Below are 15,675 nucleotides of genomic sequence, written 5' to 3'. Positions count from 1 at the left end.
AGGGTGCAAGGAGTCATTTAAAGGCCGCAAGTAACAGCTCTCAAGGGCCCTTTGCTACAGCTATGACTTGTGATATTCAGCTGTTTATGCCAAAGCGTTTAATTAGTGTTTGGGGGATTGGGATGTGGAGGTATCCTGCAGACACCGTGCAGGAGGCTGATTCTGCCCCAGACCACAGCGCTTCTCAAATTGCGGGTCCCAATGTGTTTCGCATTTCCAGTGGCTTTTCTTTTTCCACTGGGCAGACAGCATGCTGTTACTTTTGTGCGGCCTCTTTAAGAGACAGGCTCCCTCCTTCCCTCTATGTCATGCTTAAGTTCTTTTCAAATACATACTACTTATATGTACCTAAGTTAATGTTAAAACATAAAATATAAACTTGTTCAGTGTTGACTATAGTTGTGTTATGCTTATGTTAGGAAGGGAAAGTGGGGCTCGAAAGGTGGAGGTAGTTTACCAGTGAATTCTGAAAGGTTGAGTAGGTTTGCAGGTGGGTCCCACTTCAAAATTTTGGAGAAGCGCACTGCCCTGACAGATCAGTGCTGCAGGTGTGCTGTCGCACGACTGATGATCTTTTGGGGAGAGGAAAGGAGCACCCAGATGCAGGGCCATAGTTCATCTGCTGCATACAAAAGGTCCCAGGTTCAATCCCTGGCATTTCCAGGTAGGTCTGGGAGACTCCTGTCTAACACCCTGGAGAGCTGCTGGCACTCAGTGTTGATCAGTGGTGTTGAACTCAGGCTCAAGTCATGACCAGCCTGCTTAAGGTCCCAATCTAGCCCTCTGGGGTTCCCCCAATGGCTATGCCAGATATATGAGGACTCAGCCAGGTGGTGCCTCCCACTCTCTAGCAGAGGCTGCTGTCAAGACTGATCTGTTTGGCAGAGCTGGAAGGTGATGCTTGTGCTCTCAAGTTTAGGAGCTTTTTCACTGGCTGGTGTAGTAAGCGGCCCAGGCCTTGGAAAACCAGGCAGGCCAGTAAAATGCCAACCACGTGGAAACCTTGGAGTCAGGATTTAGGCATACTAAATAACACCTCCTGCTTGGAATGATTTAATATTTTCCAGGCAAGATTAGCTGAAAAAATACAAGTCACGTTAACCTAGTCGAAAGCCATTCCTTTCAATAGTTTTTTATTTATTTATTTATTTATTAAATTTATTAATCGCCCATCTGGCTGGCCACCCAGCTATTGCCTTTCCCCTCTTATATTGATATGCTGCACTTCCTCCACACTGTTGGTTCCACTCAGTGGCTACCTGTTTTATCCTTATGAACCACCCTTATGTTGTAGGTTAGGTTGGGAGGCAGTGATTGGCCCATGGTCAGCCAATGAACTTTGATGGCCAAGCTAGGGTAGCTCTCAGCATATCTTTGGTTCCAGCAGATTCTGAAGTCATGACATAGGGCCCTAAAACTCACAGGGCAGGGGGGAACTTTCTTGTTTGCTAATGTCTTTGTACTCCACTGAGTTCAGTGTCCGCTGAACAAAATAGCAGTGTCCCTCAGTTTAGGTTACAGATGAAAAAGATAACTTTTCAGGAATCCCATTTTCCTCCACATCCAAAGCATCTCTGTGAATGCCTGAGATGTAACCTTTGATTTGTGTGTGTGTTACTCCCTGGTATTCAATGAGCTGGAAGGAATGCCTCAGGCAGTGATATATCTCTTACTGTTTCCAGAAGAACTTGTTGTTGTTGTTCAGTCGTTCAGTCGTGTCCGACTCTTCGTGACCCCATGGACCATAGCACGCCAGGCCTTCCTGTCCTGCGCTCTCTCCCGGAGCGTGCTCAAGTTCATATTCATTGCATCCGTGATGCTATCTAGCCATCTCATCCTCTGCCGTCCCCTTCTCCTTTTGCCTTCAGTCTTTCCCAGCATCAGGGTCTTTTCCAGGGAGTTTTCTCTTCGCATTAGGTGGCCAAAATATTGGAGCTTCAGCTTCATTATCTGTCCTTCCAATGAGCACTCAGGGCTGATTTCCTTTAGGATGGACTGATTTGACCTCCTTGCAGTCCAGGGGACTCATAAGAGTCTTCTCCAGCACCACAGTTCGAACTACTGAGCCCCAGTTTACAAAATAAAACATTGGGACTCCTTCTTTGAAGTCACAGGTACATTCAGTGCAGTAACATTCTTTTATCTCCTTTGCCAAGGCTTATTTTTATCTTGTTATGGAAAGTCTTATATGGGTACTTCCATCAAGGCAAATATTAACTAGCCCATTAGAGTGGTAAGTTACTGTGAAATAACAGTAACTAATCATTAAGATGAGGGGGAAGCAAGGATGTTTATTGAGCTAATGTGCTTGCACATTTCTGGATGTGCAAAAAATAACACCATTAGAATAGGAAGTCAGGATAAAGGAGTGCCTTGAAAATTCTGGCCATGCATGCATTCATCCTTGACACATGGGCCTGATACATTTATTTACTATACTTTACTTTATTTGCATATGAAGCATTTCCTGGGAGGTCTATGTGTGTATGGGAGGGCGGGGTGGTGGTATTTATTTGCTGTCGTTTCTATACAATATCCCAAGTACTGGCTACAGTACAAATGCCAGTGGAGATGAGTCACGGACTTTAGATCACTGTGCGTGCAAACCTGTTCAAAGCAATGTTTCATGACATGGTGGTGAAAAGTCTAATAGTCCAAGCTGGCTGGTGAAGTTAGTACATTGGAAAACTGCCAGAACTGAGCTAGATTCAAGGGGAGGTAAGCAGGCCTTTAGTTGTCACAGCTCCTTGCCTCTATTCTTTCATTCTCTTCCCTACTCAAGCTCTTTAACTATTCTTAGGACAAAAACAGCCAACAAACGGTTGCAAGTTTTGAAAATCCAAAATAGAGAGTGCTGTAAGTCCAGTTTATATAGTCAGCAGCAGAAGCCTACAAAACGGCTTTTCACCAAGTCAGATCACCCGGCTTAGTATTTCCTACTCCAGCTGGCTCTCTGGGCTATCAGGCAGAGGCCTTTCTAATCCCTGCTCCTGAAGATCCTTTTGACTGGGGAGCCAAGTGCTGATCATGGGGCCTTCTGCATGCAAAACACTATGGCTCCAAGTGATAAATCAAACAGTAAAACCTTTCTTGGACTATGCTGCTAAAGGATGGTGGTCGTGCATGCAGGAATGCACCTCCCAACACGGTAGGGATGAGGAAGAAAGTAAAATCAAGATAATCTGGGTATAGATATGAATGGAATATTTGACACAGTGAAAACAATATCCATTTTATGCAATTTAATTCAGAAGCTAAGTTTGTCCTGGGATATTCACCCCAATTTAAGCAGCAGTGGTTGCTTATAAGCGGTATCTTAATGTTAGCAGATCACATCCTTAAATGCATTCAACAGGCAAAATAGTTGTATGACCCATACACCTGCGCCTTAAGGCTGTGTTTAAGTCTTCATTATTCTACTGTGTCTATATACTTTGAACTAGACATCTCTTGCAGAGACTGGTTGCATGACCTTAGATCTGAGCACACTTGGACAGTTTAATTGCCTGTCTTGCTATCTTGAGTACTCTTGGACTGTTTAATTGCCTGGATTCTTCAGGAAATGTAGCTGATAATGATCAGAAGACAAGCAGTGCTGGAGGATTAGATTTCAGAATTGGAGACAGGATTGTCAACCAACCAGGATAAAACACAGCAGAGGGGAGTCGGAAGTGATCTGGATAGCAGGCTATGGGAGCTGATCCCCTCCTTCCTCTGAGGGAGAGACTCTTCTTGGTGGCTTACCCTGAGGTTGCTGGTGCTGCTAGTTCCTCTCTGCTAAATATGTCCATGTGTGTTGGAATTAAATGCAGTATATTGCTTGCATTACTGAGTTTGAAGGGTATACCGATTTCTGGGTTCCTAACTACAGAAGTAAGAAATCCACAAATGGATTTGTATACAATCAATGCACCAAGCCATCCCAAGCAGCCACTCCCCCCCCAGGTGACAGTTTCACGGGGGACACCTTCTTCATTAGACCCGGCTTGCTCCCCCCCCCCACGCTGTTGTTGCTTTCCCCCCTTATTCTGGCTTCTGAACAACCTTGCAAGGTGGGCTGGGAGAAGAGATAGTGTCTGGCTAGGTGGGAGGGAGTGCTATGGAAAACCACCTCAGCATTACTGCCTTACCTAAAACAACTCCACACCCAAAAAGGAAACTATTAAAAATGACAATTCCAAGCTCTGCATGATGAATTTTTTCAGCGGAGGAGAAAAGGCACTTTTAATACCCATTGAAATCCTGACTGTGAAGCCTTTGTTCTGCGTGGCTGAGAAGGGCGACTTCCTCATCACCTGGGAGGAAAAAAGCCCGTCAAACTGGTGAGCAAAAGGGAGAAGAAGTCATCAGTGAAGCCAATGGGAGGGGGAGGTTCCAAGTAAATGCATTGAAGGGGATAAGACTGCTACTCTAAGTAGACTTACAATGTACTCCTATGCATGCCTACTCAGAAGCAAGCCACACAGATTTCAGTGGCACTTACTTCCAGGAGAGGAAAGCCATACAGCCAATGAGTTTACTCGGAAGTAAGCATTGCTGTGTTCAAGGGGATCTTGGAGCCCATAGTAGAATAGGAGAGAGGCAGAAACAGTCACTGGAAGCGCGTTCAGTGACTCCCCCCCCCACGATCTGTTGTCATGACAATGTTATTCAACATGTCCTAGCACACGCCCACACAAAGCGGGACAAAGTGCTAAAGGGGAAATACACAGGGGGAAAATGACGATTTCAATCGCAAGCACAGAAAATGTTCTCCGATACCATGGGAAGAGGGAAGTAAAGTTGTGAGATAGCAGCAGATGAGCAGCGGTGTTGTTTAAAGCTCCCGTGAAAACCAGTGATTAAAGAAGAACGATCCTGCTAAAAAACTCAGGTGTGAAGAAAGCCTTAGGCTGTGTAGCCAGTTTGCTACCTTGGTTTCAGGTAGATTTGGGGTCAAACCCCGTAGTCCCCTTTAGCTGCTTCATGTAATGAAGGCTTGCAGGCCCTGGAAGGAAGGCAGTACTCAACCCTTTATCTACCAGCCACTTTTTCTTCTTTCTTCCCCAGCTGCTTTCTCCCCTCTTGGGTTCTCATACATGTGTTCTTGAGGTGAAAACCAGTAAGGGTAAAAGCGGTTGGGGACATTTCAGGGGAAAAGCAATTGGCATGAAGCAGTGTCTTTATTCTCCAGAATAGATTTCCCCCTCCCTGGGGTGGTTTGCAAGGGAGAAGGGAAAATCAAGGCCTCCTTAGGCATGGCTGCCAGCTAACAGGTCATCTGCCCCTCATGATGTGAAGAGTCATTTTCCCCTGAGAGGAGCAGCTGCGAGCAATTGCTGCCAGTCTGCAATCTCTAAGGCGATGTGCCACCTACAGAGCAGGGTGTGTGGGGAGCCTGCGGGCATCATTCCAGCCATTGCCACCTGCAGAGGTTGTTGTTGTTGTTCAGTCATTCAGTCGTGTCCGACTCTTCGTGACCCCATGGACCATAGCACGCCAGGCCTTCCTGTCCTGCGCTCTCTCCCGGAGCGTGCTCAAGTCCATATTCATTGCATCGGTGATGCTATCTAGCCATCTCATCCTCCGCCGTCCCCTTCTCCTTTTGCCTTCAGTCTTTCCCAGCATCAGGGTCTTTTCCAGGGAGTTTTCTCTTCGCATTAGGTGGCCAAAATATTGGAGCTTCAGCTTCAGTATCTGTCCTTCCAATGAGCACTCAGGGTTGATTTCCTTTAGGATGGACTGATTTGACCTCCTTGCAGTCCAGGGGACTCGTAAGAGTCTTCTCCAGCACCACAGTTCGAAAGCATCAATTCTTCGGCGCTCAGCCTTCCTTATAGTCCAGCTCTCACAGCCATACATTGCTACTGGGAAAACCATAGCTTTGATTAGACGGACCTTTGTCGGCAAGGTGATGTCTCTGCTTCTTACTATGCTGTCTAGGTTGGCCATAGCTTTCCTCCCAAGGAGCAAGCGTCTTTTAATTTCATGGCTACAGTCACCGTCTGCGGTGATCTTGGAGCCCAAGAAAGTAAAATCTGTCACTGCTTCCATTTCTTCCCCTTCTATATGCCAGGAGGTGATGGGGCCAGAGATGCCATGATCTTAGTTTTTTTAATGTTGAGTTTCAAACCAGCTTTTGCACTCTCCTCTTTCACCCTCAACAAGAGGCTCTTTAGATCCTCTTCGCTTTCTGCCATTAGGGTGGTATCGTCTGCATATCGGAGGTTGTTGATAATTCTCCCAGCAATCTTAATTCCGACCTCTGATTCATCCAACCCGGCATTTCTCATGATGTACTCTGCATATAAGTTAAATAAGCAGGGTGACAATATGCAGCCTTGTCGTACTCCTTTCCCAATTTTGAACCACTCGGTTGTTCCATGTCTGGTTCTTACTGTTGCTTCTTGACCCTCGTACAGGTTTCTCAGGAGACAGGTAAGGTGGTCTGGTACTCCCATCACTTTCAGAATTTGCCACAGTTTGTTGTGATCCACACAATCAAAGGCTTTAGCATAGTCAATGAAGCAGAAATAGATGTTTTTCTGGAATTCTCTTGCTTTCTCCATGATGCAGCGAATGTTGGCGATTTGATCTCTAGTTCCTCTGCCTCTTCTAAACCCAGCTTGTACTTCCGGTAGTTCTCGGTTCACATGCTGCTGAAGCCTAGCTTGTAGGATTTTGAGCATCACCTTGCTGGCATGTGAAATGAGCGCAATTGTGCGGTAGTTTGAACACTCTTTGTTGTTGCCCTTCTTTGGAATTGGAATGTAAACTGACCTTTTCCAGTCTTGTGGCCACTGTTGAGTGTTCCAGATTTGTTGGCATATTGAATGCAGCACTTTAACAGCATCATCTTTTAGGATTTTAAATAGCTCGGCTGGAATATTGTCATCTCCGCTAGCTTTGTTGTTACTAATGCTTCCTAAGGCCCACTTGACTTCACTCTCGAGGATGTCCGGCTCAAGTTCAGTGACCGCACTATCATGGCTATCAGGGACATTCAGATCTTTCCTGTATAGTTCTTCTGTGTATTCTTGCCACCTCTTCTTAATCTCATCTGCTTCTGTTAGGTCCCTGCCTTCTTTGTCCTTTATCATGCCCGTCTTTGCACAAAACGTTCCCTTGAGATCTCCGATTTTCTTGAAGAGATCTCTAGTCTTTCCCATTCTGTTGTTTTCCTCGATTTCTTTGCATTGTTCATTTAAGAAGGCCTTCTTGTCTCTCCTTGCTATTCTCTGGAACTCTGCATTCAGTTGGGTATATCTTCCCCTTTCTCCCTTGCTTTTCGCTTCCCTTCTTTCGTGAGCTACTTGTAAAGCCTCATCAGACAGCCACTTTGCTTTCTTGCATTTCTTTTTCTTTGGGATGGATTTCGTTGCTGCCTCCTGAACAATGTTACGGACCTCCGTCCATAGTTCCTCAGGCACTCTGTCTATCAGGTCTAATCCCTGAAATCTATTTCTCACCTCCACTGTATATTCATCAGGGATATGATTTAGGTCATACCTGAACGGTTTAGTGGTTTTCCCGACGTTCTTCAATTTAAGCCGAAATTTTGCAAGAAGCAGCTCATGATCTGAGCCACAGTCAGCTCCAGGTCTTGTTTTTACTGACTGTATGGAGGTTCTCCATCTTTGGCTGCAAAGGACATAATCAATCTGATTTCGATATTGACCATCTGGTGACGTCCATGTGTAGAGTCGCCTCTTGTGCTGTTGGAAAAGAGTGTTTGCTATGATCAGCGTGTTCTCTTGGCAAAACTCTATTAGCTTTTGTCCTGCTTCATTTTGTACACCAAGGCCATGCCTGCCTGTTATCCCGGTGATTTCTTGACTTCCTACTTTAGCATTCCAATCCCCTATGATGAAGAGGACATCTTTTTTTGGTGTTAGTTCTAATGCAGATGTACTCCACAGCATCTTTATGTGAGGCAATAAAATGAACATGTGTGTGATTGCTGCATGTGATGATCTGCAGGTATAAAAGTATGTAACACCTTATAAGTGTGTGTTGTGTTAGGACATTAATAATATCTGAATTAATACCAATATTTTGCAGAAGCAGGAAATGAAAGATGAAGGACTGTATTGCAGAATGTATTACAGGCAGAAGCAGGGAATAACATGATCTTCTGAAAAGCCTACTGGACAGTATATTTCTATTTGACATCATCTGGCTAGATAGCATCACCGATGCAATGAATATGAATTAGAGAACACTCCGGGAGAGAGCGGAGGACAGGAAGGCCTGGCATGCTATGGTCCATGGGGTCACGAAGAGTCGGACACGACTTAATGACTGAACAACAACAACAGGGCTGGAGTTCTCCAGCCTTATGGAACCCATTTTTAATTTTAACATTTTGTATAATAGTTTGCTTTACTTTATTGTTACTATCTCTCTATTGACTATAGTCCTACTATGAAAATCTATACGATCAAAAATTGAGTCCAGGAGCAAGAACTTTTATTACAAAATCTTATAATAACATATAATAAAAACCCCAATAGGCCTGGTTCTGTAAAACTGATGAAAAAATAAGCCAAATGTGTTTGGACATGAATGTCTTTGGCAGTAGCCTAAGAACATCAAAACAAATATGTAAAAAAAAAAACAATGTAAAGTCAGCACTGTCAATATAAAATAAAAAAACAAGAATATATTAAAAAACAAACAAACCAGATACTCACCAGTAGTCTTTGGCTTTTGTGTATAAAACTTTAAATGCAGGAAGACTAAACAATTCTCTCTGGGATGCCTTTTATAGACAAATAGAAGACCATTGTCAGTGAAGGGCTGACTTAAAATTGGTTTGTTATTTTTAATACAGATTTGTTTTGATATTGTAAGGCTACTGTAGAAGAAACATGTTTGGCTTACATTATCATAGAGTTTAGAGAACTAGGCCTCTTTGGCTTTTTATTATGAGTGAGTTACGGTATGTCAGATTTTGTAATAAAAGATTGTATATAGTGTCTACATTCTTCTTTTCCTCCTTAGCTCAGGTTCTGATTGCATAGATTTGTTGTTGTTGTTGTTGTTGTTTTTAAGAAATAGTTAGTGCCTTTCTGTTTTTGCTGCTATGGAAACCTATCTGCCTCTTTCTCCTCCCCTTACCCATATTTTCTTCTCTGCCTGTCCCTTTCCCTTTCTCATTCTCTCTCCAGTGGGCCACTGCAGTATCACAAGTGTGATCCACCTGAGATAAGGTCATAACACACTGGCTGGAGCCCAATGGTGGAAGTTGTAGTCCAACACATCTGGAGGGCATCAGGCTTGGGAAGGCTGCGGAATGATTCCATGCCTTGGACGGCAGACTTAGATCAATGGAGAGATAGTGATAGTTTCAAAGGTGATCTTTTCTGTGGTTGCCGTATTTGCATTCATGTGTAGTCTGCCCTATCCAGGAAAACCCCACAAGGTTCAGTCAGCTGAGCTGTGTGATTTCTTTCCCCCCAACGCAGGCTACCTATCCTACAAGGAGGGACATTTGCCTTCTTAACTCCTTCGCTGGCCATGCTCAGTCTACCCAACCAGAAGTGCCCTGCATGGACCAAAAATGCCAGCTTGGTGGAAGCTGCTTCTCCAGAGTTCACTGAGGTCTGGCAGACACGAATGCGAGAGGTACTCCACAGGGGACTGCGTGTGCATGTGCCTGTGTACGGGGGCAGAGAAATTTTGATTTTTGGCTTTAAATGGTGGAATATCCTGCAAGTTACGTACAGCTTCCACTTCTCCAAAATATATGCTGGGTGATTTCACTTTGGCTTCCAGATCTTCTCTTTTTCAGCCATAGGGGGGTTAGATGTTACCTACTCTCAGGCTGAGTTCATATATTAGCTAGGGCTGGCATGGTTACTGCTCTCTTATGCTTCCTTTTCATGATACTCCAACACTTCCAAGTCCACAGTCATATGGGAGGTGCTGATTATTTCCCACCATTATCGACTTCCATCACATCTCCTTAGCTCTGGACAGAAATCTTGCACTGTGCCTCTTTCTGTATTTCATCACTTCTCTTTCAGAATTTGAGGCTTACAAGAAAAAAGGGTGATATCTCCCTTTCAGATATTTCCTGGCCAAAGGGCCAGGTATTGATAGCAGTCAGCTTACCTTCCTAGACGAAGGAAGGTACTTGGCAACTTTGCTAGGACTATTAAGGCAGTCCCCACTTCCATTAATCCAATCCTCCACTTCTCAGTCTTACTGTAGCAGCCATATTGGGGGTCAGACTAAGTAGCCTCATGCAGTCTCATGCTTCATGTTCTTGCTGAGCTCCTGCTCTCTGAAATATATGTTTGTAAGCTGACGAGACACAGGAGTCTCTTATCATGTCAACAAAGGCTAAGGTCATAGTGATATGTATATCATGTTCTCTGCTGTTCTCTGCTTATCATGGCTACCCTATAACCCATTTCTTGTATTATAAACAATGGTGCTAGGAGAAGAAATGTTGAGGACTGCAACCCCACATGGGAGGGAGAGGAGGAGCCGTTTCATATGTGTCATAATGTCTATAAAAGCAATGTGTTAATGTGCCTCGGGGCTTTTGGCTCTTTGGAAGTGATTCCAGCCTTAAGCCCGCGCGCTAAATAAAGAACTCTTTTTCCTTCACTCTGTGGTCTCTCTGACTCTGAGTTCTGCAACATTACAACACTACTTGGAACAAAGGGGAAGATTCATATTAAAAATTTCAAAACCCATTTATAGCATTGCTTTTTCTCCCACTGTTATTTCAGTTGCAAGGAGCAATCATGGTAGCTTCCTGCTTCCAAATTTTTGTCGGCTTTTCTGGACTCATTGGATTTCTGATGCGGTTCATTGGCCCTTTGACTATTGCCCCAACGATATCCTTGGTAGCATTGCCTCTCTTTGAATCAGCAGGGGAAGAGGCAGGACAACACTGGGGCATATCAGCCATGTAAGTTTTGCCTCCCTTTATTTATAAAATTAATGTGATGCAAACAAAGAATATATCATTCCCCATTTTTCCTTGAATCCATTTTATTAGGCATCCCGATTATGAGAAAATACCTATTTGGTTGTGTTGTATTTGCATGTGTAGTGTGTTAAGTCATTTTAAAGGATGGAAGGACAAAAACGTGTGCAGAGATATTACAAGATATGAGACAATTTCAATCTAGTTTTAGTATCTGCAGATTAAGCATATGCTTAATAAATTACTAAGGAAAAATGGATCATGTAGAAGCTGCACAAGATTTGAAGTTGTAATATCTAATGAATATGTAAAAAAAATAAGTAAACTGTATAATTTAATTGGAGATTTGGAAATATTTATAAATACCTATCAAAAAAAACCCTGGAAACATGATTTAGGGTGCAATCCTATGCATGTTTAGACAGAAAACAGTCCTCCAGCTCCCAGCATTCTCCAGCCAGCATATTCTGTTTCCATTAAATGTTTGTAGCTGGATCTGGACAAAGGTGCCACAGTAAATCTTTTCTGTGAGTCTTACGGAGAGCTTTAATAAAGTTCTGTTTTTCTGATATCTAACCCCAGTCAGGTTTAACAAAATGTACCCAGGTGCTAGTGAGAAATGCTGGAGATGTAATTCTCCTAGAGCTGATATTTTTTATATATTGGGGGGTTGCCCTAAAATAAGAGTGTATTGGGCCATCATTATACAGGAAATAGAAAATATAACTGGTTATATATTACCTGGGGTAATGCTATTCTGTTATGTCAAAAATGTAGTGTTATCTGAAGGCATTGAAATGATGATACATTTATTAACTTGATTAGCCATTAGTATTAAATGGAAAATATTAATCCTCCTTCTTGGATGGAATGGTATTTGACCATTTGGGATATAGTGTATATGTTCAAACTAGCATTATTAGAGAGAAAGAGGATAGATCACAGAACAACCATTTTATTGAAAGATGAAGTTTATTATGTTTTGGAACAACAAAGTACATGACACAACACAACCATTTGTCTTATTAGGAATGTTATAAAATATGGGATGCTGTATTTGCTTTTTATTAGTGATACAAGTGGTAACAAATTACATAAATACATATTTTTTCTCTATAAGTATTTATTTATTATATATTGATGCATAATAAAAAAGTAAATACATGTATTGTAGTGAATGTAAATGTGCATAAACACCCGTGTATATGAAATCATCATAGCCTATGCTCATAGTTACCAGGTCAATGTGCAGAATTTCTAAGTAATGTTGGGAAATGTACACAAATTCCCAGTGGAAATAGCTTATTTTGTAAATTACCCAGTCAATATGCAAAGCAGAGACTACATATATCAACCAGCAAATATAAAATAGTTCCTTCCTTCCAACATTACTTGGAAACTATGCATAAAACTGGGCAAAATATGAAATTCCCTATTTCTGTTGTCAGTTTTCTGTACATTCTCCATGCCTCCATTTGAATGTTCATAATCAGTGATTTTTGTAGTCTCCATACATTAACCTCAACACATATAAATATGTATACATTTTTTCAAGAGAGCCCATAGGCCAGAATCAAAACAAACAAAAATTGGTTAGATCCACTTATATTTAGAGTAGACCTATGGAAATTAATGGGAATTAAGTTAGTTATGAGTTAGGCACCAATATTTGCATTAATCCTTGTGTAAATATTACCATAACTTCTGAATCAGAATAACATAATATATTTTTTCTTTCTTTGCCACCTTAGAACTATTTTCTTCATAGTTCTGTTCTCTCAGTACCTGAAAAATGTGCCGGTACCATTGCCATCTTACAATAAAAGCAAGAAAAGCCATTTCTCCAAGATCTACCTCTTCCAGATCTTCCCAGTGAGTTACCTCCTTTGGACTTTGGGTAACCAGATAGAACATGCCAACTAGACTAACATAAAACTAAATCATGCTTTCTTTTAATCAATCATCCAACAAATCCCATTGGCTTCCACTGGAGGCAATGAGATGAGCTAGGTAAGTAGGAAATTCACAAATTGGTTCATGCTGCGTTGTGGTAACCTGCCTCTTCTTGAGCAATATGGTGTTTTTTGTTTTGTTTGTGTTAAACTTAGTGTGTGTCCTGAAAACAAAAGTATAGGAACTGTACGTGTCAAGTCTCACCCCTTTGTCCCAATACAGCTCCACTTCAGATTTATTTATTAATTAATACTGAGGGATCCCAGTTAGGTTGAGGATCATGGCAATACCAGAGTTTGTTCCATTCCTTGTTATTAGTCTTAGCAACTGGGCTTAGTAACTGAAATAACTTTTCAGTTAGCTGGAGCCTAAATTACTTGCACATTTTAGGGGGAAGAGGGCAGGCAATTTGGGAGGAGACAACTTCCTCCATCTCAGTTTTAGGGGCGGATTTCTCCTCTCTATGCCCCTTATTTATTACAGAACAAAATCTCCTTAGAGAAGGAGCTTTTTTCACTCTGCGTTATTTAGCTCGACATATTGGTCTTTGAAACGCACCATGGAGGAAATAAGATCTTCTAGCTACATTACAAGGAAAAGGATAGAGTGGGAGGATTTGATTCTGTGTGGCATGAGCCAAGTGGCATCTCACTAATTTGGTCAGACAAAAGAAACACATCTCACTAATGGCCATGCCTCTCTGCCATCTGGATGCCCTGAGAAAGCCACACATCAGTGGATAGCCAAGACACAATTGACTGACACATTATATGGGCCTGTTGAGCCAAGAGTATGCAGACAATATTTAACCAACCTGCAGATTTCTGCAGTGGCAGACATGACCTCGGGATGGAATGATGTGTTATCAGTGTCCCTTTCTGACTTCAGGACACTAAATGTTTCCTTGGCTTCTTCGCACAGAGCTTTTATCCTGCTATTGAGATGGCTCTCTCATGGAAGTTTGTGGGCTCTTTACATGATGCTGTGAACCTCCAGGGCATCTCCTGCATTAAATGCCCTTTGTTCCATTTTTAAATAGATCACAGATAATGAGCTATCAAATTACCCCACTGTGTTCCACTTGAGTTCCCTCTGTGAAAAGAGGAAAAGTGAGAAGAAGAGGATCGAGGTCAATGAAAGATATGGAAGACTCAAGATACTGGGAGAAGGAGGGGGAAAGGGGAGGGGAGAAAGGAAGTGCGTGAAAAAGGGAGTTTTTGTGATCCTGCATTTAAAACGGAAGCAGAAAGCCCCATTTTAAATAGAGGATTATAGGCTGGTGTAGAGATACCCTCATTAACTGCGATCTATTTAAAAACGGAACAAAGGGCATTTAGTGCAGGAGAGGCCTTGGAGGTTCACGGTGTCATCTAAAGAGCCCGCAAACTTCTGTGCCTGAGCCATCTCAATAGCAGGATAAAAGCTTTGCGTGAAGGAGCCCCTTGACTTTGCTCCACATCAGCATTATGACCATAGGGCTTAAGCTAAGTTGAGCTGCACATTACAAAGTCAGGTGAGCAAGGGGAGGGGCTTAACATGAGGCTGCCATTTTCAGTAGCAGCTCTGTGCATTTTTGTAACGTTTAGTTCTGCCTTGGTGTTAAAGCAGCAGTTGGGATCAGTTTCTTGTTACAGTTATGCTGATCTTACCAAGCCTGTATAATGATGCGATGTACAACAATATAGTTAAGCTTCCTGGGGCTTAATTAAAGTGGCAAAAATGATCCAGAAAAGGTTTTGTGAGTGTATTGTAAAGGGTAGCACAAAATTACCATCCACAGAAATGCCCAGATAACAGGCAAGATGTCATTATCAAGTAATACTTCTCATGACACTGAAATGCAGCATAACTGCAAGAAATTGCAACTCCTATCATGGGACTTGTAGTCCAACACATCTGGAGAGCACCATATTGGGGAAAGTTGAACTATAGAATAGAACATCTGGCTAGAGGATTGAGTCTAGCCACTAACAAAGATTCCTTGTCTTCTGTAACTGGCTAGGTGCTGTTTGCCCTTACAATTACCTGGCTTTTATGTTTTGCACTTACCGTCACCAATGTCTTCCCTCCGGACCCAAAAGGCTATGGCTATTTAGCTCGGACTGACAGCAAAGGTGATGTTATGTCCAAGGCACCCTGGTTTCGGTTTCCTTACCCAGGTATTGTCATGCTATAATGTTGTCAAGTTTTGCCCTGATGGTGTAAATATTGATCATTTGCTTGGTACCCTTAGTAATCAGTTAATGTCAGATTAGAATGTAGATCTTAACTGAAGTCTAATAAGTTGTCCTTCTGATGAACAGGCTTCTGTGTTAATGGTACTGATATTCATCTATGTACATTTTGCTGATTCAGGCAAGGTGTTTAAGATTATTTTTCAAGCAGCATTTTGCTCTTTCTTTAAATGAATTAGTAGTCCATTCCACAGCGGGGTAAAAATACACGTTTGTCAAACTTAGAAGCAGTTAAGATTTTCTAGGAGCTGGGTTGGAAGCTGGCAGACATGGAGATCTGAGCACACCGGTGACAGGCAGGGATTCTCTTCTTTGTGAATTCTGGTCTCTTCCCCCATCCTGGTGTTTTCCTTCCAGGCAGTACTTAATTTGGAAGTGCATGGAAACCAGCACCTCAGTCATAGCTCCCAGCCTCTCTTCTTATCCTATACACTAATAGCAAACTCATTCTCTGAGTATGGATCCTTATATAGCCAAAACGGCACCATCCAGGCACAAAAGAGAGGCATCAGTAGGCTCAGAGGAAATCCCAAAGTGTGCAGAAGTACCTCCCAATTCCCTTAGGAA

At 42.5% G+C, this 15,675-nt stretch overlaps 1 protein-coding gene across 1 annotated transcript in view; it reads left to right on the top strand.

Moving 5' to 3' along the window:
* LOC146339753 (solute carrier family 23 member 1-like) overlaps nt 1–15,675 on the top strand; it is a 47,317-nt gene that overhangs the window by 13,302 nt on the left and 18,340 nt on the right. The window contains exons 4-7 of the mRNA XM_084810127.1: nt 9,447–9,606; nt 10,722–10,903; nt 12,673–12,793; nt 14,877–15,033. Of these exons, the coding sequence (XP_084666253.1) occupies nt 9,447–9,606; nt 10,722–10,903; nt 12,673–12,793; nt 14,877–15,033 (620 nt within the window). The remainder of the gene's footprint in view (nt 1–9,446; nt 9,607–10,721; nt 10,904–12,672; nt 12,794–14,876; nt 15,034–15,675) is intronic.

This window comes from Heloderma suspectum, chromosome 7 (assembly GCF_057233095.1).
Source record: "Heloderma suspectum isolate Gila_16-S chromosome 7, 16-S_ref, whole genome shotgun sequence".
Taxonomy (NCBI): Eukaryota; Metazoa; Chordata; class Lepidosauria; order Squamata; family Helodermatidae; genus Heloderma; species Heloderma suspectum.
This window is presented reverse-complemented; position numbering and strand designations above follow the sequence as displayed.